At 40.2% G+C, this 22,366-nt stretch overlaps 1 protein-coding gene across 7 annotated transcripts in view; it reads right to left on the bottom strand.

Annotated features, from left to right (window-relative positions):
* Positions 1–22,366, bottom strand: part of KCNQ1 (potassium voltage-gated channel subfamily Q member 1) — a 286,139-nt gene that overhangs the window by 191,770 nt on the left and 72,003 nt on the right. For all 7 annotated transcript variants that reach the window (XM_081205287.1, XM_081205286.1, XM_081205285.1 and 4 more), the window contains 4 exons: positions 12,690–12,816; positions 11,564–11,642; positions 11,070–11,166; positions 10,095–10,235 (listed from right to left, as the gene is read on the bottom strand). In XM_081205287.1, coding sequence (XP_081061413.1) covers positions 10,095–10,235; positions 11,070–11,166; positions 11,564–11,642; positions 12,690–12,816 — 444 coding nt within the window. The remainder of the gene's footprint in view (positions 1–10,094; positions 10,236–11,069; positions 11,167–11,563; positions 11,643–12,689; positions 12,817–22,366) is intronic.

The following is a 22,366-nucleotide window of genomic DNA, read 5'->3' on the forward strand; positions in this document are numbered from 1 at the left end:
ATGAAATGAAAATCAAAGACCTGAGAAGAATGCTTTTAAGGAGACAATGGTCACAGCATTTGCACTGCACCAAAGTTTATAAAGGTTGCAGTAAGCGATGACTAAAATGTAAGTCAGACTTTATTCAAGACCTTACAGAAATAATGGAGTCCATTTCAGCAACAAAAGCAGATGAGAGTATTCAGATGCCCATAACATTTTCTTTCTTTTTCCAATAATATTTTCACACACAAAAAACTGCACAGGTGTACTAAGCCCTGTGTTTTTAGAGGAAAAGTTGAGAAAATACAAGTACTGTAGCAGAAGTACTTTTGGATATTCGTGTTTTTTTATCACCACATACAAAAAGTGACATACTAAATGTCAAAAAAAAATTATCCTTGTGCATGTGTCTAGATTTCTGTACAATAAATAATATATTCTTTAAAAATAGGATGACACTCTTGCACCAAATATCTGAAACTGATTGTATTATCCAGTATTTAAAAGAAGCAGTAACATCACTAAGATGATCACAAATGAATCTTGGAATTGAAGGATTTGCATCTGGATAACAACATCAGTTTAAAACACTGCTTTGAAAAGAAATAGGCTGCTCATTATTGCGAATGAGAAGAAGAGATTATTTCAATTTCCCACCAAATTTCCAATTTTTCATGTTAGGCTTTGGAAAAACGCTGAAGCAGAAAGGACAGTAGCTTTGCATGCAGGAACCCCCAGGTTCAGTCCCTGGTACCTCCAGTTAAACAAATTAGAAAACAAGTTGTAAGTTAAACCACTTCCTGAGACTGTGGAGTGCTACTGGCAATTGGAGGAAAGAACACTGAGCTAGTATGACTCAGTATAAAACACACACACAGAGAGAGAGTGAGAGAGTGAGAGAGAGAGAGAGAGAGAGAGAGAGAGAGAGAGAGAGAGAGAGAGAGAGTCCCTGTCCCGGTTTTGTTCAGGTCTTAATGCATGTCTCCATTAAAAAAACCTAGCAATTATCTTGTTAGGGAACATGTCCTGAACAAGCAGGTATAACAAAAGGTAGCAGCAATGTCAAAGACTCCATTGCACAATTCTCTTCCATCCTCTTGCACAATTTCGTGTCAATTACAATGGGGCTGGAACAGATTGTGGACTGTCCCAACAGCAGAGAACTGGCCATTTTATTTACAATTCACTTTAGTAAGCTGAGCTATCATAATACAAAGTTACCTTCAAGCCCAGCATAAACTGTTGTGAAATCTGTAAGCATGTTTCATTTACATAATACGGGAAAGCGGGGGTGGGGGGGTGGGCCTGTACAGAATAAGTTATTTGCTCTTGAAAGCCTCTTTATTACAAAACTAGAATTGTAAAAAATAAAAGAGAGACAATATTTGAATAGGTTTGTTTGGTCAGCTGGATAGTTTTACAACACTATTATTCACAGAAGGATGTATTAGCTCTTCCAACAGCTTTGGAGCCAAGCATTCAGCATTGTTGAAAAGTTTATGGTATCATTTTCCAGCAAAGGCCAGTATAGCTGAAAGTTATAAGAACATAACTCACAAAGAACAATGACAGTCAGATGAAAAGCCACCCATGAGACTAGGATGATGTGCAAACAAATAATTATGTTGTTTCATTAAAATGTTATAGCCTTGTTGGTGGGCTTTCATTGGCATGCAGACATATCCTAAGTCAATATGACAAAGAACCTTGTAACACATTCCATTCACTGCGGCATAAACCTTTGTATACTATATTCCACAAACTTATTATGTAACTTGGACCCTAACCCATAATTACTCTAAGCATATTTTGAGGTGCCATAATACCCTTTTTTCTATAGTAAACTAACAGGGGTTTTTTTTTTAAAAAAAAATGTTTAATTCTTTGGAATTTGTCCCTTAGTAAATATATAGGAAGCTTGTTTAAATGTATTTTTGTAAAATCCTTTGAGGGTGTGTTTTTTTAAAAAAAACACACACACCAATCAAATGGTATATAAATTTTATTAAATAAATACATAAATGTCAGTAATGGACAAATGTAATAGCTGCACCAAATTCTGTGGGTCATGACTAGAATGGATTGTATGGTGAGGTAGGTACAGGCTAGTCACAGATACACACTGTAAGCAATTTTAGAAACATAAAATGGAAACACCATGTTTAATATAAGAGAGCTTAGCTAGCACAAATGCAGACCACTCTGTTATACATCCTGCATATACTAATTAGCCAAGAATTGAAGCCACTGAAGTAATTGCATGAGTAGAATGACTTCATCTCCTTCGGCATCTCTTCCACCTCCAAATCTGCTCCAGAAAGTAGGGAGACCCCAGCAGCAGATTTGAGGGGCTTCAGTGGGTGCATAGGTGAGATTCTATTGCACAGGCGAAACTCATTCTGCTCACGCAATGACTTCATTGAATACAATCCAGATGTAGTATTGCTCTTTTTTAAAAAAAAAGTCCCATTTAAATATGGGGGAAATTAAATACATTATTATTCCTGAGTTTCCACCTGATTTAGGGGCAATTCTCTCCCCTCCAAAGATTTTCTGTTCAAGAACATAACCTTAGCTATAGAAACGCTGGGCAAGAAATGTGCTTCAAGTGTAGATTGAATTAATGAATAAATGATACGACGATAACTTGTCAACCACGTAAAATGATAGACAAGTTGGAATATTGTTTCTGTCTCCTAAAGATCAATGTGCAGATAACACAAGGGCTGTGAAAGGATTTCCCCACAGAGACCTGTGCTGCCATTATGTGGTGACTCACCACTGAGACATATGCCTCAGTGATACAATGGTTTGGGACCAGGTTATCTGAAGGACCACTAGCACCCACATGACTTTAAGATCAGCTTCTGAGACCCTGCTTTCTTGCCCATCAGTACAAACATTAGTTGGTGGGTACAAGGGATAGGGTTTTCTCTCAGGGTGGTCTCACATTTGTGGAGTTCCCCCTCTGAGGAAGTTTGTATGGCCTTATCATTGCTAACTTTCCAGCCCCTGTATATGGTGTTTATTGACCTGACTAAGGCCTTCGACACTGTAAAACCATACTGCCCTGTGGACTGTCCTTCTGAAAATCAGCTGCCCAGATAAACTTGTGAACATATTGTTGTCAGGAGTTCGTCCTACACTCGAGTAGGACCCTGGTATAGACACATGCCCGACTGGCATGTTCTCTCCCTCCTGGTTGTTTGTTCGGGAGCTTCAAAAGCTTTCTTCTGCCCGAACATCACAGCGACCAATGCCAACAGACACCGGCACACTTAGGGATCCGCAGAGTCTTCGCAGCTTGCGTAACAGACCTCAGCCCTCAGCATTTTGGCTAATCTACTTTATTTACATATAAACATTCAGAACGTTCTGACTTCGCTCCTTCCTCTTTCTCATCAGACAGCAAAGAGAAACAACAAAGGACAATAATCCCACTTCACGGAACACAGTAACACAAACATCCTGTCTCTGTCGCTTCCCACACTGTGGAGTCAAAACATACACCATCATGGGATAAGACAACAATCCCATGACTGCAATCACAGAGCAGGAATCTTAACACATATTAGGCTCCTCCACAATAATACAACGGCAACAATGGCTCTCAAAGTGAACCATTCAGGGTGGGATCAGGCATTAAACAGATGGGCTATCGCCCCAACTCTATTTATTATCTTCATCGCCATTATCCTACATATTGTCGAAGGGAAACTCCCCACTGGGGTAGAAAGCATATATCGAACAGTTTAATCTAAGTAGGCTGAAAGCAAAGAGTAAGGTTACCATAACTTCCATCATAAAGCTTCAGTATGCTGGTGACAACATAGTGTGAGCACCTAAATATCTTTGCCTATCACTTAATATCCAAATAACCGAAGTGCTGCACAAAACAACTTTCAAGAGTGCTGCACAAAGTGCTGCACAAAACAACTTTCAAGACAACTCTAAAAACATTTTTATTTCAATCCACATTCAATTAATTACTGTGTTTTTATTCATTGTGACTGCTCTTTATAAAAAAAAGTGCACAGTCGAGTTTTAATCTATGTTTTTGCAGTATTATGGTATTGTTTTTAATTTCATGTGTTTTTGTGAAGTCAATCTGTAGACTGTAATGCTGCTTAAAAAACATTTAAAAGAAAAACTTACTCATTTATTCTCCACCTTTCAAAGTATTTTCCCCAAGTCAGCTTATACTATCAGCAAAACAGCAGCATCAGTAACAATAAAACAATTTAAAAGGACCATCTGTCTAAAAAAGAAACAGAAACCTAACAGCAAATTGTTCCAGAGCAAAAGGGTCGGGGAAAATTCTTGGTGGACTGGTTCTGGAGTAAAATTGTTATGCCAAATCTCAGAAGTAATTGTCAAGAGAAAAGTCATATTAACACTGGGTTCCAAGCATGTTGCCTGAAACTGTACCTTGTGTGGGTTTTCTTATTTGCTTTGCTCTCTACCCTCCCTCCACCCACAGTTGTGGACTTGTAATTTCTGATAAAAAGATTAAAGGAATTCTGCAATTTCATTGTAAATGCACTGGAATGTCAGGGGGAGGGGCAAGCAAAGGTCTATCCATAGGTTATCACATTAAAATTTCATCACAACTCAGCAGGAAAAGCTAAATGTTTCAATTAAAAGCATGGTCACACACAGTCATTTCTCACTGCAAGGCTTTGATCTAGTAGAATCACCACAGGAGTGGTTGTATGACTAATCTCATCCCTGTTTAATAGTCTAGAGAAATGAAGCTGCAGCGAAGTTAAGATTACCATCGGAAATAGCTGATAACAAAGAGAAAATAAACCATAACCAAAGGTACATGGATTAATAGTGACAAACACTGGCTTGCTTCATTTAAACTTGTGCGGGGGTTGGGGATATAATGCAAATGGAATTTAGAAGTATTTAGAGACTGCACAGACACCAGGGCCAAATACTTATCGGATAATAAAATACAGCCCTTTCACAGTGGCAGCAATTTTAAACCCTGGCAGAATTCTAGTTTCATTTGAACTGGTTTTGTTAATGCTGCAAAGATAGAAACAGCCTGGGATGGATTCTGGAAACTGCAGGATTCTGCTCTGAGACTGACTGCTGTTGCATTCCTACCATTATTCCTGAGCCTGCAATTTTTAAAAACAAACCAACAGATTTTCATACTACTGGATTTAGTGTAAGGCACTTCTCCTCATTCAAGTCAGGGCACCTGACTTTTGCTGATCCCCTCCTGCCCACTTAAACCCTCTGACCTCCTAAAAAGCTGATCCTGAGGGTTGATGGTCCCTTCAGTCCACAATGTAATGTAATACAGAAGGCAGCACTAAGAGTGTGGGACTACAATAATTAGGTGCACGAGTGTGTATTAGTGGAATTGCTTTCTGCTAGGGCAAAGTCATCATCAGCTGAAACGTTATAAATCTGTAATCCTCTTTCCCAAAGAGAACGTTACCCTGTAAAACCCACAGAGTACACGAAAATCACATTATCAAAACAGTTCTGTATGTTCGTTTTAAATGACTGGAGCAGAAGGACCACTATATTACAAACAGAATTAGCACCCATGCCTGATTTAAGCCCGTATTTATGCAAATGGTCTCACATTCAAGAACGATGTGTTCAAACCACGATCCTGCCTAGCACAGTCATGAAAATTAAGTTTATGCTCGTTCAGACAATCCCCTAAACCAGGGGTGCACAACCTGTGGCCCTCAAGATGTTTCCAGACTACAACTCCCATCAGCCCCAGCCAGCATATCCAGTGATTAGGGATGATGGGAGATGTAGTCTGGAGGGGTGCACAACCTAAACCATGGTTTGAATTGAGGTGATCATGAGCAAACTGTGGCAACCCTGAAGATTACATACTTCTTCTCCCATTTTCTCCTTTGTGCCATTGTTTAGGTCAGCCTTCTTGAATCTGGTGCCTTCCAGATCTTTTGGATTATAACTTCCCCCAGTCTTAGCCAGCATAGTCAACAGCAAGGGATGGTGGGAATTGTAGCCCAAAACAGTGGGATGGTACCAAGTGGGTGAAGATTAGTTTTTAGGTGACCACCTGGAACCAGGCTTTTATGTAAGAGAAAGAGTTCACAGTTTATGGAACAGATCATAATGGGAAGAAATTTGCTGTTTGGCGACAGGTCCCAATGTTGTTGAAGGCTAAGAGCCCAAAGTGCAAGCTGCTGCATAATGGAAAATTGCTGGCTGCATTTCAGTCACCTGTTGGATTGTGGCCATAGCCATTTACTATATACATGTCACTGGCAGGAATATATGGATGATTTAGAATTTCCACCTTATGACCTTTAAACTGGCCCAAATAAAAAATAAAAAAGCAGGTTGGGCATGTTGTTTTTTTCTTTAGAAAAGTGACTTCAGTGCTGGGCAAGGAACAATTTTATATCTGAAAACATTTGCATCAATTGGCAATTGTGAGTGAGCAATTGTTCCACAACACCCCCTGCCTGAACCCGATATCTCTGTTGCAAGTAACTGAAAAAGATTCATTCTTACATACCATTCATGTGGTTTATAATTACTTAGATATGTAATTTATTTATGGGAAAATACAAGATGTTATTAATCAGGATGATTTTAACAGACAACTCTAATTGTGGATTGACAACAGATAGGGGTGTCTAAGGAAAACACCATTAAAAAAAGCTGGTCCCCATTTTCCTGAGAACCCAGCAGAAATCCAGGCAAAATAAAAAGAAGTTTCAAAGTAGCAGTGATTGGCAAATTATGCACGTTGCCTGTAAGTAAAATTAAATTGTTGTTATTTTGCGACATTTTCTAGAACAAAAACTTAATAGCCTAGTTGTATAGACTGCCGCATGCCAGCTGTTCTGTTTACTACTCAAATGCACTGGAAACAGTAGAAGGTTTGCTCTACACTATCAATCACAGTGACACATGTGTGTGTTCTAGCCAAAATTAAACACTTTTATATCCCACTGAATTAAATAGGAAGAAGTTCAGTGCATGTTTACTCCTGCCACTTAAACCAATGGGACAGAAAAGTGCTGAGCTCAGTCTGATTCATGCTCACAACTAACAGTTAGTGCCATATATTAAAGTTTGTTCTTTTTAATCTTTCTTGTGTTGAAATAAGTATGTAAGAAATCTAAAGTCTAGGATGTCTTATTTTATTTCTCTTTTCATCTAGTAAAATCTAGTAGTGACAGAAGGGTTCATGATCAAAGTCAAACTACTCAGTGATTCCTTTGAAATACAGTTGTTCAAAGGTAACATATTTTTAGGGGCAATTTGCAACAGTTACGATGCAATCGTGATGCAAGAGCATCATGCAACAATCACCAAAAGGACAGCTTCCTATATCTTCCCTGGGGTTTCCCAAACTTGGGTCTCCAGCTGTTTTTGGACTACAATTCCATCATCCCTGACCACTGGTCCTACTAGCAAGGGATGGTGGGAGTGGTAGTCCAAAAATAGGAGGAGATCGTAGTTTGGGATTAGTTTAATAGCCACTGGTTAGTTTAAAAGCCTGTTGTCTTATCAACCCTATCCATTCTTCAGGAAATCAGCCCTGAGTGCTCACTGGAAGGACAGATCCTGAAGCTGAGGCTCCAATACTTTGGTCACCTCATGAGAAGAGAAGACTCCCTGGAAAAGACCCTGATCCTGGGAAAGATTGAGGGCACAAGGAGAAGGGGACGACAGAGGGCAAGATGGCTGGACAGTGTTCTCGAAGAAACGAACATGAATTTGAGCAAACTGTGGTAGGCAGTGGAAGACAGGAGTGCCTGGTGTGCTCTGATCCATGGGGTCACGAAGAGTCGGACACGACTAAACAACTAAACAACAACAACAACAACAGTTTAATAGCCACTGACACCATGTTTTCCCCCAACACCAGAACATAAGAGCCTGTTGGATCCACTCCTGTGGTTCCAAGCAACTTGTATTCAGGAGCACTACCTCCTCCCACTGGCTGCAAAGGCAGAGCATCAAGGCCATCAAGGCTGGTAGGCTTTGGTAGCCCTCTCCTTAACAAATTTGTCTAATTCTCTTTTAAAGCCATCTCAGTTGGTGGCCATCACTGCCTGCTGTGGGAGTGAGTTCCATGGTTTAGCTATGCTCTGCGGGAAGAAGTTATTTCTTTTATCTGTCCTGAATCTTCCAACATTCAGCTTGAATGGATGTTCACCAGCTTCAGGAGGGATCTGGGCCTGGGTTGTATCACAGGGGGAAGGGTTTGACACTGCCCCCACTCCAGTCCTTCATAGCATATCACACACACACCAGAGCCACTTGTAGCAAAAGAAAAATACAATCTGAAATGCCTTCATGCATCTCTAACATCATGGTTAATTTGATTTCTAGCTTCCAACCAAAAGCAATCAAACATAGTCTTAAAATGCCTAAATTTGGGGAAAAGAATGGTTGCAGTTGAGACTGTAGCTAGCTTGAACCTGCTATCTCTGAAACTCAGTCTTATGTTTTAGTTCCTGACCACTTGGTTTGAAATCTTTTTGTTCCGATCTTCAGAGGATCATTCAGCAATGGGAATTGTATTCAGATTGTATGCATATTACTGCTTATGTTGCTGGGGACTGTATTTTCTTCCTTTTGCTTTGCCTTCTTTTTATAGGCTAATTTTTTCCATTCCTATTGAGGGAAGCTTTGCAGCCCTTACAAAGCGCCACTCATGCTTGACAAAAGTATACTTTTGCTGCCAAAATCAAGGCAGTGCCTTTTTTGCATATGGTTGCATCTGCCACCTTTAATTAAGAAGCCATGTAAGCCACTCCTCTGAAGAAGCTGACCACATTGTAGTGTAATGTAGCCCCTTAGAAAGAGTTTAAAAGCTTAAAAAGCAAGTTTGCTGATCCCACAAGAGATTGCATTGTATTTACTATTTTACATATAAGAATATGGAAGGGGGAGATTCATAGAGTTCATATAGAAGGCTATATAACTGAGAAAAAAATCTGGAAAATGCCATTGCGTTTCTCAGTTACTGAATGTGTGGTATACGTGTACAACACTTATTTGGAGAACTGGATGTGCTCATTTAGCAAATCTGCCCCCCCCCCGTCCAAATATCCCTGGACATTGCCTGTCCATGTTGTTGACCAAGGTGGCTCCAGCAAAGACCTGCAGTCTGCATTATCTTGATGGTGGTACCCAGATTCAGCTTAACTGGTGTCAAGTGAAAGCAACGAGAGCAAACACTGAGTAAATTTGCAATTGCAGGCCTACACACAGGTAACAAAGGTACAATATCAGAACAACAGAGGCTATGCTAAGAGCAAAAAAACCTGACACAAGAAAGCACATTCCTGACTCAGATATAACATTTTCAGGACCAGCAGCAGTACACTTGTTGCTCCAGTACTGGTCTGAACTTATTGAGCCCTCAGGTATTGCAGAAGCCAAGGAGATAGTCCTCCTGATGCCACCTGCAAATTTCAGCAAGAGCGAATTGAGCCCTTCTTTGGTGATGGAAGGTGAGGAAGGCCTCAACTTCCATTTTTCAGTCCAATGAGACAGGAGATTCTGGGTGCCTTCGGTACATGCAGAATTCTGGGCAAACTTCTGCTTTGCTGAAGCTGGATGTCACTTTGCTGCCCTATATTTCTGGGGTACAACCAAAATCACTGTGGGCTAGTTTGACTGAAGGCCTTTCTTTATCTTCCCTACAAGATTCAGGATTGTTTTCTGCTGCTTGCATTACTCACACAATGAGTGGTAATTGCAAGAACTAGAGCAGAAATCCTGAAAACTCCATTCATAAAAAGTGGGTTTTCAAGGTCTGGACTCACATGCAGGGTCTGGTCCACGATACCAAGTTAAATGACATTCACAAGTCCTTACTATTTCAAATCAGGAAACTGCATACACAACAACCCAAACACAGTTAATAGGCTAAACATTGGCTAGATCCGTGGTCATTTTATAGCAACAAACCACAATGTTTCCTATATAAATGTTGTGAATAATGCTCAAACTAGATGCAATGCCATCAGTAATGGTTTAAGTGTTGCTCCTGAATGAGGACATTTCATAGAAATACTAGAAATTGTCACATTAGGACAAAAAGGCTCTTCTAATTTTGAAAATGTACTATGGATTATACTTACTACTCCCCACCAAAGGGCATCCGCATAGCTGCTAAATTCATGTTCGCCTGAATCATTCACAGCATCTTTTTCAGCCAAGTACACAAAATAAGATGAAAAAATCAGGCCTAGAAATCCAATGTACAGAGTGGTTATCAATTCCTGAAAAGAAGAATAAGAGCAAATTAATGAATAACTAGAGGCACATAGAATACTGCTGCTGCCAAATGCTATTTTATAAAATGAATGACTGATTATTGGGCTCAGCTACCACACTGAATTTAACTAATTAAACATTAATCAAACAGTTCATTAATTTCAGTCACTCTACTCTGCATAATGCTTAGTTGACTACCACATGATATTTCTAATTTGCACTTAGCAAATCATTATACCTTAATACTAGGTCAAAAAAATATTATTGTCAGTTACGTTAATGCAGCAGAATTGCAAACTGAAGTTGAAAAAATGATATTTTTAACCTTGTTCTCAAAACAACAAAGGATTAACTGACAGCACAATACTATGCACATCTACTCAGAAATAAGACTTAATGGATTCAAGTGGGCATATGTGAGAGAAAGTAGGATCAGAACTAGCAGAACTGAAACAAATTACATCAAAACCACAGCAAATTATTTTTACAGGGGTTTGTTTGCACACACAGAGATTTTAAAATTATTAGGTCTGTCACCCAGTAAAAGAAACCTTACCACTGAAACATATGTCTACTTAAAAGTAAGCCCCATCACTGAGTTCAGTCAGGCTGACTCCAGGTATAGAATTGCAGCCTTAGTCAATCAAATAACATTAGTTAATCAACTAATTAATTAAACTGATTAAATGTGATTAACTGTGAGTAAAGTCTGAAGCAGTGGAAGGGGATTTCATTTTTAGTCCAAGATACCCCAAGAACAGTATATGGTCTATGGAATTTGGCAGCCTAACAGTAAAACATCCTTATCACTTGAACTTCCTTTCTAAGTTTTTACATACCTGTCTGTGTATGAAAACTACTGACCCCAGCAATCTCCATGTGCCCCCCTGACGATCCACATGAAGCATTCGCAGGATCTGCAGAAATCGGATGCCTCTAGAATGAAGTTCATTAAAAGAAAAGTGAATGAAAAAAGTGAGAACAGATACTTGAGAGTGGAAGAGTGAGCTTTAAAATTGTTATTATTTAGTCACTATATCCATACCCCACCTTTCCTCCAAAGAGCATAAGGCAGCATACATGATTTGCCCCCTCTGGATTTTATCCTCATAACAAGAATAGGCTGCACTAAGCAGGAGGGAATGGCTCAAGGTCACACAGTGAACTTCACGGGTGATTGGGGATTTGAACCTCCCAAGCCCCAGTCCAAATCTAACCACTCTAACATTCTAACCAGTACATGGCACTGGGATGGGGAAAAGTGGATTAAGAGATACACTTTTTAACAGGGTGGAAAAAGAAAGGATTTTTAAATTAGATTTAATCATTTTACCTGATAGCAGAGGTTGCAAAAACCTGGCCTTTAGAACCCACACAAAGCACGATCATGGAAGCAACAACTACGATTAGATCTGGAAAATGAAAAACAACAACATACAGTCACTAGAGACCCAGGCAGCCTCAATTGCTAGAAGCACCTTTAACACAACTGTGACCTTTTCTGGATTGGGAAAGCCTAGCCATAGTAGTTCATGCAGTTCAGGACTAGATAACTACAATGTGTACTGTGTGGGGCTTCCTTTGCACTTGATCCAGAAGTTGCAGTTAGCATAGAATACTGCAGCACAATTGCTGCCAGGTGTGAGACCCTCTCAGCATATGACACCTCTGCTCAGAAACCTGCACTGGTTGCCAATTTGCTATCGGGCCAAGTCCACGGTGTTACTATTAGCATAGAAAGCCCTGAACAACTTGGGACCAGTTTACCTGGGAAATCGCCTTACCCCATATACTCCCACTTGACTGCTTTGATCTGTGGAACAGGCACTTTTATAGATGCTGTGTAATGCTTGTACCACATTTGTATGAAATCGGACTTCTAGTGTGGCGGCATCCACACATCAAGCAGGTGAGTGTTTTGACACCTACTAAAAACACTTTAGACAAGCCTACCTAGATATGTATAAAGTTGATGTGTTTAAATATTTTTCTAGCTTTTACAGTGGTACCTCGGTTTTCAAGAATCTCGGAAGTCGAATGTTTCGGCTTTTGAACGCCAAAAACCCAGAAGTATCTGCTTCGGTTTTTGAATGCATTTCTGCTTCGGTTTTTGAATGCCAAATGTGCCACACGACTTCTGTATTGAGCTTCTGGAAAGGCATGCTTTGGTTTTCGAACATTTCAGAAGTCGAACGGTCTTCCGGAACGTATTACGTTTGAAAACCGAGGTTCCACTGTAATTGGTTTTAATTTTTATTTGAATGTTTTAAATAACTGTTTTTAACTCTTTTTACTGATAATTTTATTGCTTTTTTTGTAAACTTCTTTGAGGTTTTGGGGTTTTGCTTTGTTGTTGTTTTTTACAAGAAAACATTCTCTTTATTTTTTTGAAAATGAGAGAAATCACTATGGGAATTCCTTTTATGCAATGGGAGCCATTGAGAACTTTATATACTCACCAATGATAGAAATGGGTTTCCTAGCAAAACGAAGTCTTCCCCAGAAGCCAACGTATTTACTGCGGCACCCTGAAGACCACAATCGAACTACATACTCGGTTCCAAAAAATACCACTAATACAATTTCCTAGAGGAAACAGACGGGGGGGGGCACAGATTAATATAACATGCTTTTAATACTTTTCAGGTGATATTAGCAGAAAATGAAATATGAGAACTGTGAGTCAGAAAATATATGGTAAAGCCCTGTAGAAACAAACAATCAAGAGAACGATTAAAAGTTTAAAATCTATTACAGGGTGTTTTGACGATTTCCATGTGATAAAAACAAAACAAAATCCCGCTTGACATAATTGGATACTAATCTCATCTCCTCAAAGTCTTAGCCAAGTTCTATGGCACTTAAGTCATGGGAAGTTTAATTAGGTTTGCAACTTTAATTTCAAACCCATTATTTGTAAAACAATAATGTTATTCAGATAGCATAAATACAGACTTTGTATCAGAAAAGTATAAGTCTCACATCTATAAAGTGTGAGAAGGAAAAGCAAGAAATATTTTTGTGTACGTTTCATTTCATAGGAAAACTGTTCTCAGAATCTGATAATGGAGTTTAGCATGTGATGGAGCAGTTATTTTTCCTTTCATTCATGTTTTTAAGCACAATATTTAGTGGCAAGCAGAATTCTCCTAATTCGAAAATATTGAATTGCAGTGAAATCTCAGATATATCTATCTGGGTGTAAGCCCCATTACATTCAATGGAGCTTACTTCTGAGTTTGTGTAGGATTGCACTGTGAGTGATCCAGCTGCATACATGAAAATATCAAGAGACCTTTTTCTCTTAGCTTATATGTTATTAACTTTTACACATGCTCACAAATCCAAGATTCTCTTGTGTCCTTTTCAGTGTATTAATAAAACTCCTAGGTCTTCTCACCCCACCCCGGACAAAAACAGCTAATAAGCAAACAGAGCCAGCTGGGTCTTTAATAATAATAATAATAATAATAATAATAATAATAATAATAATAATACAGTAATCAAGAGCAGTTATAAGGGATTTGTGCTATATATGTGATGCAAAACAACCATATTTCAACACACCAAAATACAAATAAATAGTGATTAAGCAAAACCAAACTCTGAGAAAGGGAAAAGAAGGGTTGCTCTGAACAAAAACTCCACACATGCAAATTAGAGTTTAATTTTGTAAGAAGAGTACGGAAATAGAAAGAAACAAAAGACTAAGTTGTGAGTGCTTTCAGATTTGCAAAGTGCAGGGGGGGGGGAGTGTTGTGTGAGAGAAATTTGCATGAGAGTTGTGTGTTTTTAAAGACCCTCCATGGTTCATTGGATAACAGGAACACTGACAAATATGCAAATGTGGGCTGCCCTAAAGACAATGAAACAGACATGTAGTCAATGGTTACTGTCATCCAGTTCTTTGCATGACATGCAGACAAGCTTAGAGAACATTGATTGTTCTATAGACTCCTGCAACTGGAGAGAACGACCAGTCGGCTTACACCAAGACACATTTTTCACTCCTGACGTTTTGATAAAGGCTTATTGACCTAAATGAGACCCATGTTATTCAGGAAACATCAGAGGTGAAAGTTCACAAGCTGTTCTTCATGGTCATACACAAAAATGCCAGGTATCCGTTAGCAACTGGCAAATTCCCCCTCCCCTGCCCGTGGCTGGGTGACAGACAAAAGTGTATTTAATATCTCGCCTTGTATAAGCCCAATAAGTAATCAGGGGCGGGGGGGAGGCTGACTGATTTTTGTCACTACATTTAGACACAGCTGCCAGAGAAAGTTGCAGACAGGCAAAAGGCTATGCTATTTATATTCAAAATAAGTTGGGACACTCATTAGAAAGACAAACAAACAAGTCCTCATGAACTACTTCAATATACCCTATAGTATATATACCATTCCACAGCAAGCTGAAATTTCGGTGATTTAGATGTGAAGGTATTTTACAAAAGCAGCAAGACTACATTCTGAGGATTCCGTTTCAGCAATTCCAGTTTTAAACTGGGACTAATAGCTTCAAATTTAGTGGGGTTATCAGGAATGAGTTGGGCACTAAAAACACACCTCACTGTGGAGAGTTGTGTTTTTATTGAACTATTCAAAACAAGCTAGAATTTCTGACAGAATGTTGATGTACATAAACATCTGACATAATAATAATAATAATAATAATAATAATAATAATAATAATAATAATAATAATAATAATAATAATAATTTATTTATACTCCACCCATCTGGCTGGGTTTCCCCAGCCACTATTTACAGAAGTCCACTCTGAGGTCTCATACAGTACATGGACCAGACTGAAGCTGCAATCCTGAACACACTGGATTAATCCTCATTGGGCATTGTTAACTTCCAAGTAAATATGCACAGGATTGCACGACATATATGTTAAAACAAACTCAATCCAATATACTAAGGGCATAAAGTGTGAGCAGAAGAGAAATGAGAAAATATGTGTGTTGGAGGGAATAGTTGACACAAGCAAAAAACGCAAAAAAGGGTTATCAAAAAAGGTATGGTAGAGCTGGAAAAGATTCAGAAAAGGGCAAGTAAAAGAGCAGGAGGAACTCCCCTTATGAGCAGGAGTTATAACTTTGGGGGCTTTTTAGTTTAGAAAGAGGTGAATAAGAGTGAGCACCATAGACATGTGTGAGATGATGCACAGTGTGGAGAAAGTGGATAGAAAGAGCAACTCATCCCACCCAATAATAATCAGGTAGACGCAATTTTCCCTCCTAAAAAGTAAGGGGAAATGTGTTTGTGTCTTATGGAGCGAATGCAGGCTGCACGGCTATCCCAAAGCCAGAACAGCTAGAGGGCGCGCTGCACAGTACTCCCTCGAGCTGTTCTAGCTTCTGGCTTAGCCATGTGAAGCCTCCGCAGGGCACGGGAAGCCTTCATCTCTGTGCCCTGCAAAGGCTTCGTGGGGCTATCCCTGGCTTTTGCCAGAAAAGCCCCCAAGAGCTGCGCTCCCTTTAAAGAGCTGCACGGAGCGTGTGTGCAGCTCTTGGGGGCTGTTCCCCGAGGAGGGAGAAAGTCAGCCAGTCAGTGACGGGCTGCCCTTCTCCCTCCTTGGGGAAAAGCCTGCAAGTGCTGCACACACGCTCCGTGCGGCTCTTTAAAGAGAAAGCAGAACAGAACCTGGGATGCATACAGGCTCTGCTCAGCACTCCCTTTATTTATTTTCTTGCATTCCCCCTCTAAAAAATATGTGTGTCTTATTTATGGTCAGGTGCGCCTTACAGAGCGAAAAATAAGGTACTTCTTCAGACAGCATACAGTTAAATTATGGAATTTGCTGGGAACCAGAAGTGGGGGGGAGGGTTCTGTTGCGGTCAGGTCCTGCTTGTAGGCCTTCCCGTAGGCATATGGCTGGCCAGTGGGAGAAGAAGTTGAATGATTAGATCAAGCCTTTGGTCTAATGAGGCAGGGCTCTTCTCATGTTCTTATGCCAAGATGGAGAATCAGATCCAACCTGCCGGCTGGATCCTTATTTCCCATCTCTCAAGGCCCAATTTTTGGCAGGTGGGAGAAACAGACGCATGCAAAAGGGGAAAAAATGTTCCATGTGAATCTAAACTTCCTGAAAATGGGCTTTAAAGGGCCTCCCTGTTACTGCTGATCAGCGGTTACAGCAAGCCCCTTTGAAGGCACGGTCTCAGTGGAGTGAAGCTCCCTGTTACTGCCTATCAGGTGATCAGTGGCTCACAGGGAGCCCTACTTGCGAAGGAATTCTCAGGAGCTCACTTTCAGCTCCCAATTCTTCTTCTGTAGCCATGCCCATACTTGCCCCTCCAACTGACATCACAGGTGTGGCACAGGTGGGCATGGTTTGTGGACAACGTTCTCCCGGGCCAAACCGGGACATAATTAGACCTGCAGAACAGATATTCCTAATTGTGCCTTCATGCAAATGACACTGTTCCTGTAACCAGCAGTGACATGTGCGCACTATAACTTAGAGGCGGGCAACTTTCTGCCTTGGGAGAATGCCAAGATCCACCACCTGTCTTGTTTTCTGTTGATCTTAAAGTCTGGGAGCCTTCCGGCTAGAAAATGAAAAGCCATTTAAATATATAATGTGTATGCAAAAAATATACCTTTAGAAATAAAGGACAGGTGCTTCTGATCAGGTTCTCTGCCCAGGAATTTGCATCCAGTGCAAGAATAGAGCTTACATCCCTTTCACACAAAAAGCCACTCTTCGTTTCCCCCCAAGGTGTCTCTGTTTGAGCAGCTTAGTTTAGGCAAGGAGGGGAAAACATATTTTCATTGCTACTGTTAAGCAATTGGGAGTCAGTAACTCTTGCTGATCTGCTGCTGCAAGGAACCCAAAATTCTACCAGTAGATCCTAATCTGGCTTCTGCCTAAATTATGGAAATAGTATATCACCTTGTTAAATATGACAGAAATTATAAATTAGCAGTCGCACCTACACTTCTGACAGCATGGTCAAAGCTATATGAGCCAGAGCACATGCTGCAAATTTCAGGGCTGAACCATACAGCACCAGTCATTACATCATGGCAGGAATATTCCATGCCAGAAGTATCTGTTACTGATGTGGAAACTCTGCCCTCCCATCTCTGTATGATATCCAAAACATGTGTCCAACTCTGTACATGTTATTGAAAAACTCTTTCCTGTAATTGTTACATTCTTTATATCAGATGCTTTAAAGGTCATCACACACTAAGAATCTTTTCATGCGTTTGGTAGCCAGTTGTGAAGCAGCAACCTTGGTCTAAACACAAATGCTTCTGGTAGAAGAAACGCTGATAATTAGGAGATCAGGGATATGTACCTGCAGAGCATCTACATTTATTAAAACTTTATCTCTGGCACACTTCAAAGAGGCAGACAGAAATTCACAGTATCTAACCATCTTGATCCTCTTAGAATGCATTGTGTGTGCAAATTTTACTTCATGATGGGATTCTGCAGCTGACAATTGCTGTGAAGGAGGCAACATGTATGTGTACTTGCCAGATGTCACAGGGTTTAGGTCTTTTGTCCTGTTTCTAAAAAATATTGACAAGGAAGGAGAGGAGACTATTCTTACAGGTGCTCTGCAGCTTTTATTTACCATATTTTTCGCTCTATAAGATGCACCAGACCACAAGACGCACCTAATTTTTGGAGGAGGAAAACAAGAAAAAAAATATTCTGAATCTCAGAAGCCAGAACAACCAGAGGGATCACTGCGCAGCGAAAGCAGCGATCCCTCTTGCTGTTCTGGCTTCTGGGATAGCTGCACAGCCTGCATTCGCTCCATAAGACGCACACACATTTCCCCTTACTTTTTCGGAGGGAAAAAGTGAGTCTTATAGAGCAAAAAATATGGTAAGTAGCAAGTGATTTATCCCACAACATTATGTAGGAACTCTACTGTGCAGAAACTTTTGGAATCAAGCTGCTTTCCCTTAAATAAATTAATCATAGGTGATAAGGTCTAACCAAAATTGTCCTAACACAGAACGTACATAGTAAAGAGCTAGGAGTTGGGTGTGCTTCACTGAAAACTGCAAGCATAAACACAAGCCAAATCCTAAATGAAAAGGATTATTGTCACTCTGCTGACTTCAGCAAGTGTTAGGCTAATGATTTTTCCTCTGCTTTGAGGAAAAGTTTTGCCTCCCAAGACAAGACCATGGTGCACCTGCGCCTGACAAATTTCACATGCAGTCATTTCTGGCAAATGACTACACAGGGATATTTTTAAACTTCTGGCTTGGCTAGACGACATTCATTTGGAATTTGCACGCAAACTATACTGAGTCCTCTGGTTTACTACAGTGATGGCCAGTTTAATTTAGAGCTTTTTTTAAAAAAAGAAAACTTTTAGATGCTGCAGAAAACATCTAAAAAAGCACTAAAATTGTGAAATCATACACAATTTAACTGCTCCCTTTTCAGAAGGTTGGCTTGGTATCACTTAAAAGAATAAACACTTAGTTCTGAGCTAGCAGAGCAGTTCACCATTTGATTATAGATACAAACTCTTGAAGTAAGGTTATTTACAGTTCAACACTATGCAAGTTTACCAGAAGTCCCACTGAAATCAATGGGGATTACTCCCTGGTACATCCACACAGCTCTAACATCCTGTCACCTCGTCCCACCCACTCTCCTTACTGGTCAGTAGTAGCAGCATCACTGACAGGAAGTTAGGACAGCAGGGATCATCGTCATCCCCCCCCCCCATGGGTCAGCTGCTTCTCCAGGCAACAGGGTATACGGTTGTGGCCTTAAACATGTACATATAATATAGCTTTATACAAAACTCAACTTCTCTCTTACACCAGAATGCTCAGATTTTGCAGGGCTAGCACTAACCATTTAACAGTAGAACTTGAGAACCTGTGGCCTAAAGGCCAAACAGGGTTCAACAGGGGGTTCAAATTTACCCTAAACTACACCAACCTGCCCCACACTTCGTGTCACATGTAGCGGGCAGGTAGAGATGTAGCCAACAATGCACAATTGTGAGTCTTAAAGAGTGCTCCCAAGAATGCTTTGACAAGAGAAATCAAACATTGGCTCTACCACCTTTAAGCTGAGGGGCAGTAAAGCTGACGGATCATTTGCACTGGTGGGTTCCCTGTGGCAAACTTGCATTTGCAGCTGAAGACTGGAGAAATCAGGCTTCCACCCTCTCACTATCAGCTGATAAGTGGAAAAGCGAAAGCCTCAGGTGCTCTAAAGCACCCTGCAGGACTCTTTGGATGTCAAAGCACCCAGTCTGATGTCATTGTGACATCATGCGATTGACAAGTGGACAGCCCCACTGACCTGTCAAATTTGGTCCTGAAGGCCAGTTCTGATAAGGATCTGGCCTGCAGAGCCAAGAACACCCCCCGCCCCTGTTTTAAAGCCTATCTGTTTTCTGAACCATCAACTTCTAGAAATCCACAGTCCGTTTGGCAAGTGACTACGCATTTGTGGTCTGAATTGTTTGCTATAACTGGCAATTATGTGACTCTTTGGGGAATGGGATTCAAGAGACTACACCAGACATTACAGTTAAGATCCACCCCACTGGGCACAAGCAATGAGTGGTTCCCTAGTGGGAAGGGGGCTTTGGGGGAACATGAGAGCTGTTATTGCAAAAGGGGAGCAGAGAAGCCCCCATGTATAAGCAGAGCAATGCATGTTGCACTCTGAATCCCAGCCGTCAGTGGCACAAGTAGGAAACAGCTAATTTTACATGTGAAAAGATGAGGTACTGATCAATATCAAGGGGTTTTTTTTACGCAAGGTTCTTTTTACTAGATGAAGAAACTAAACCGGGCATCCAAGCTCTTTACTGTGCCTTCCTTTCAAAGTCTTTATGTAATGAACTGTTAATGTAATCCAACATAATGAACTGTTAAGTACACTTTTAAAAAGGACCAACTTTTATTTCAAGTCTTAGCAGTTTGCTACCAAATGAGAAAGCAAAGTTAAAGTAAGTGGTTCTGTTTCTAAAAACCTATTAAAAAGGCATGAAGCCATTTTGGTCCTGAAATTAAAAATAAATCTACCACATAACTGTTATTCATTCACATCTGTACAATCCCTAAGCTGTTCTTGATGTCACACTCCACTGTGATAAGAGTTCAAGCTCCATATTTCTGTTTGACATTTCCATAAACACAACCTGCTTTTGCCTCAACATATTTGGGTTTTCTCCCAAGGCCGCTCCAGGGAATACACATCATGCTCCTCCACACAGCTGCAATAACAGTTATACACTCAAGCTGTAGTCTGTGGGCACTTAATACACCTCACAAAAAAATACATGCGCCAGTGGTAATTTTAAAAAAACCTCCCAACTTATAAGCATGCAAAACTCATTCAGTAAGCATTTTAATGTTGCCTCTAAAAGTTAGCCAAGGCGTACAAAAATATTTCCATTCAAAATCTAGAAGCTGGCTGTAATGTAAACTACCCTGCAGCAAGAGATAGCTGGCAAGTATGATTCAGATATTCAAAAGAAATAATTCCCATCTTTAGCCAAGTTATGACTGGAGCGTCAGTGCATGGTGCAAATTATTCCTTTGTTTGTTCAGAACTTTGGGGTTACAGACATCCGCAAAGAAAGGCATTGTTTACTGTTAATTGTTGTTCTTTAAGTGTGATCCACTTACAGTTATAGCTACATACTACTCAATGAGCAAAATAATTATGCTCTCTTTTATTTATGAGCCTGCTGAAAGGAGTGCTCACATTCTGAATCTTGACTATTTGTGTGCCCCCCGCTGTTACATTTTTCTCCAAATGAAGAACAGTTATAAGCTTGTGAACCTTCCTTTATGTTCCATGCTACACTTGTGCACAGACCCATCTCAAAGAACCTGTCCGGCAAGTTGATACAGTGCAGTCCTATATAGGATTTCAACCTAAATGTCCTTTTAAGCAGGGATGTAAGCTGTACCTTACCAGGTTCTCCAAAGTACTCTTTTACATATTAAGATCAGGAGAGGGGCAGTTCCACCATCCACAGAAATTTAGAAGAGGGAATTCTCTTTGGCAGACCCAAAGTTTGGGAATTCTCCCCCTAAGAGGTGGGTCTGACACCTTCACTTTCCTGCTTGGCAGGGGGTTGGACTCGATGGCCCTTGTGGTCTCTTCCAACTCTATGATTCTATGATTCTATGACTATACAGCTTTTGACAACTGCTGAAGATAAATGTTTTTACCACGGCATTACCATCTGAAATGTGTGTTTTCAGGACCTACCCTATTCCTGTGATTGTAATTTAATTGTTTTTAATACTGGATTATAAATTGTTGTAGCCTGCCCTGGGACCTGCTGGTGCATGGTAGGTTTAAATTTAAATTTGAAGAAGATGAAGACAATGAAGATTCTCTGTTGAGATTTCTGCACTGAAAGAGGTTGGACTAGATGACCCTCGGGGTCTCTTCCAACTCTACAATTCTACATTTTGTTTTTATTTTTATTTTTTTAGCGGTTGATCAAAATGTTAAAAAGATTGTGAGCAAGCTTTTGAGTTCTCCAAAACATTTAATCAGGCTGGATGTTACACACCAAGGGGACAAGGGAAGAGACAAAACAGTACCAACACCCGCCCCACATTGACTTGATGCTGCAGCCATCTCCATGAAATTCTAGAGATTTTCTCAGTGAATACCAAGAGTATAATTAGAATACAACGTGTGCTTAAAAATATTATAATTTTTTGAATCACTCCACTGGGTAACCAAAAGCAGCAGCATTTAAATGGCTGCAAACTGTAAAAGTGAATTACACGCTCCCTGAGAGACTTCTACAATTTTACCTAGGCTATAATCTTCAGCACTTAATTGATACTATGATCATAGCCCCCTTTGGGCCTTGACTCCACACAATTAAGAACCCCATTGATTAAAAATTCACAGAGGCTCCCCCCCCCTTAATGTTGTGGGACTCTGATTGCTCAAGGTCATGAGGGTGGAAGGAAGTCCCACAGTTGCAGCCCTGCTCTCTGTCTCCATGTGATTCTTAATTGCATGACTGAAAGCTCAAATAAGTCTCCTGTCTTTAGACTAAAGATGTAAGATTGGATTCAACTTATTACCTGAAACAGAAGATCAAATTCTTTATCCTGAAGCATGCGTTTTCAAATGTACTATTCAAAAT

The sequence above is a fragment of the Podarcis bocagei genome (genome assembly GCF_964188305.1).
Source record: "Podarcis bocagei genome assembly, chromosome: 1".
NCBI lineage: Eukaryota > Metazoa > Chordata > Lepidosauria > Squamata > Lacertidae > Podarcis > Podarcis bocagei.